We start from the raw sequence: 2,662 nt of genomic DNA, 5'->3' as shown, positions 1-2,662 counted from the left end.
ATGCCCGAGTCTATTGGAATTTATTTTTTTCCTCAGCTTTTCAAACACAGTCGTCCCTGAAAGGATGTGCAAATGTAAACATTTATTTAAATAAATAGAACACGAAGGATGTGGTTTTAAGTTCTTTATAAATATCTTCAGATAAATAGTGTTATAATACAAGCATAACATTTTTAAATCACTGCTAGAGAATACACAAAAAAGTGCAACAGGCCTAATTAAAAATTACGAAGGTCTACTTGTCTTTAGCCGGTAGGCCTGCCAATGATTGAAGTAAAATAAGTAGAATAACAGCAAAAAAAAACAACAAAAAAAAACAGAGCAGTTGATTTGCATTTGAAATCATTTCGGACTGTTTGTCTCCTAAATCAAAGCTTTCTTTGGGATTAGCATCTCTACCAGTCTGATTGTATTTATCAGTGCCACATTACAGTATGTGGTAAATGCCCTCACAAATTGTGCAAATAAATCATGATTTCAATCAACATGAGTCTAATGAAAAATCCATTACACAGCACAATGTTAAACTTAATTTTACAACGCTCTTACAGCTGCACGTAATCTATTTGTCGTCTCTGATAAGTCTTATTTCGTGTAATCTCAATGTCTTTCTCGCTTTATTTTTTTTCCTTTTCTTTCAAAAATAGCCTGCAATTTACCCGGTTAGGACAGCAGGAGGGCCGGGTGTAGAGGGTTCCCTTTTCCCTCTAGCAGATCGCTTTTCTCCATCAGTGAGGACGGTGAGCAGATCTGGGCCGGGCCGGACTGCAGACCCGTCAAACCCGGCACGGGGCCCAGGGACGGGGTGGGTTTTATTGGCACTGGAACAGCTGGGAGGGTTTGCCCGTTGGCGTTGTGGTACAGGCCCTTGGCTGACACGCTGAATGGTGCGTACTCGGATGATGCTGGCACGGATACGCCACCCATAGACTCTGATAGCATGCCGACGTGCGGCCACATAGAATTGACCATGCTGCTGAGCTGAGGGGGCACCGGGTAACCCAGATGGTGCATAACCGAGGTAAGGGGAAGCCCACTGGCCATCACACCCTTGTAGTCTCTTCCTATAATGTTCTCTATGGCAAATGGGTGTTTAAACCCGCCGGGCTGTGAGCAAGTGATGCCCCCGTAACCCTGAAAGTGAGGAAGGCGACCCACGTTTGGAGGGGTGGCTGAGTGGTCGTGGTGGCTGGATGCAGTGCCCAACTTGCTGCCAGGGTGATGGTGGTGATGGTGGAAATAGTGCATCATGGGGGAACTCTTGCAGGTCATATGCTCGGCACGCAGCACCTTGAAGCGCTTCCGTCTCCTCAGGAAGCTGCCGTTCTCAAACATGTCACCGCAGTCCGGATGAAGAGCCCAGAAGCTGCCTTTCCCCGGCTGATCAGGCCGACGGGGTATCTTGATGAAACAGTCGTTAAATGAGAGGTTGTGTCGCAGGGAATTCTGCCATCTCTGGGTATTCTCTCGATAATATGGAAAGCGATCCATGATGAACTTATAAATGTCACTCAGAGGCAGCATCTTTTCAGCTGAGTTCTGAATAGCCATCGCTGTGAGTGATATGTAGGAGTACGGAGGCTTCTGGTCGCTGTATGAGTTTTTCCCTGGACGAGGCATAGCTGGTTACTCTTTTCTTGAAGTTTAAATTCTTGAATAAAAAAGCTTTTAAAGTTTTTTTAACGCTTCTTTGTTTTTGTTTTTTTAGTTCACTTGCCAGCCTTCATATCAGTCTCCATCTGACTGATCTGCTCCAAAGTTCTGAGCCATCAGATTATATTACCTACTTTATATCGATTAATAGTGAAACCCAAAGGCCTGCCGCTCAGGTAAGATCCTCGAGAGTCTCTCGCGTCCGAAAATAAGTTGTTTTTGTCCGTGTCTTCGTCAAATGATGCTTTTGAAGTCGTGCGTAAATGTCAAATTTCCGTGCGTAAAAGTTGAGAAGTCCTTCGAGTTGCTCTTGTTTCCGCGGCGGCTGAATGATGATATGAGAGGCCGGTTTGCTTTGCTGTCTGTGTGTGATGTGGCTCCTCTCCTCTTGTGCGACGCTCACACTCAATGAGCGCCGTTTTTGTAAGACCCCCGCAGGTCGCCAGCTCTATTATCTATTATCCAGACACTCAGGGGACACGTCATGAGAGAGCAGAGGGCTGTGTGTGTGTGTGTGTGTGTGTGTGTGTGTGTGTGTGTAGGGGGTACAGAATGAAGGGTGCGTGTGTGTATGTGTGTGTGTGTGTGTGTGCGCGCGCGCGTACGTGCGTGCGTGCGTGTGTGTGTGTGTGTGTGTGTGTGTGTGTGTGTGTGTGTGTGTGAGGGGGGGGGGGGGTAAACATGAGAGGATGTGCGTTCAGCACATGCCTTTGCGTCTAATTTGCTGTTTACCAATCAAAGACTCCCACGTAAAGTACACGAGGACAAAATTGACACTTTTGGACCGATTTTAACATCTAATCTTCGTTTAAAGTGGCGACTCTCCTGAAATGTCTCGGAGCAAGACAACAAAATCACCAAAGGTTTTGTGGCATTTTCTCTGCGAATAAACTTGACCTTTGACCTCTCCTGCAATTTTTTAAACAGCACCAGAAGTCATGTAATGTTATAGTATTAAAGTGTTCAGTTGCTTCACATATAAAGACTGCCTTGTCATCTGTGTGTCTGC

At 45.7% G+C, this 2,662-nt stretch overlaps 1 protein-coding gene across 1 annotated transcript; it reads right to left on the bottom strand.

The window, feature by feature from the left end:
* Positions 1 to 663: 663 nt before the first annotated feature.
* On the bottom strand, positions 664 to 1,620 carry foxb2 (forkhead box B2). Its single transcript, XM_063490532.1, has one exon. It carries the CDS (start codon positions 1,618 to 1,620, stop codon positions 664 to 666), a length of 957 nt encoding a protein of 318 aa, XP_063346602.1.
* Positions 1,621 to 2,662: the final 1,042 nt, after the last annotated feature.

Source organism: Pelmatolapia mariae, linkage group LG12 (genome assembly GCF_036321145.2).
Source record: "Pelmatolapia mariae isolate MD_Pm_ZW linkage group LG12, Pm_UMD_F_2, whole genome shotgun sequence".
NCBI lineage: Eukaryota > Metazoa > Chordata > Actinopteri > Cichliformes > Cichlidae > Pelmatolapia > Pelmatolapia mariae.
Note: the sequence above shows the minus strand (reverse complement) of the source record. Positions and strands in the feature narration are given on the sequence as shown.

Coding starts and splice junctions, on each gene's coding strand:
- foxb2 (XM_063490532.1), bottom strand. CDS start 1,620: ATGCCTCGTCCAGGGAAAAACTCATACAGCGACCAGAAGCCTCCGTAC.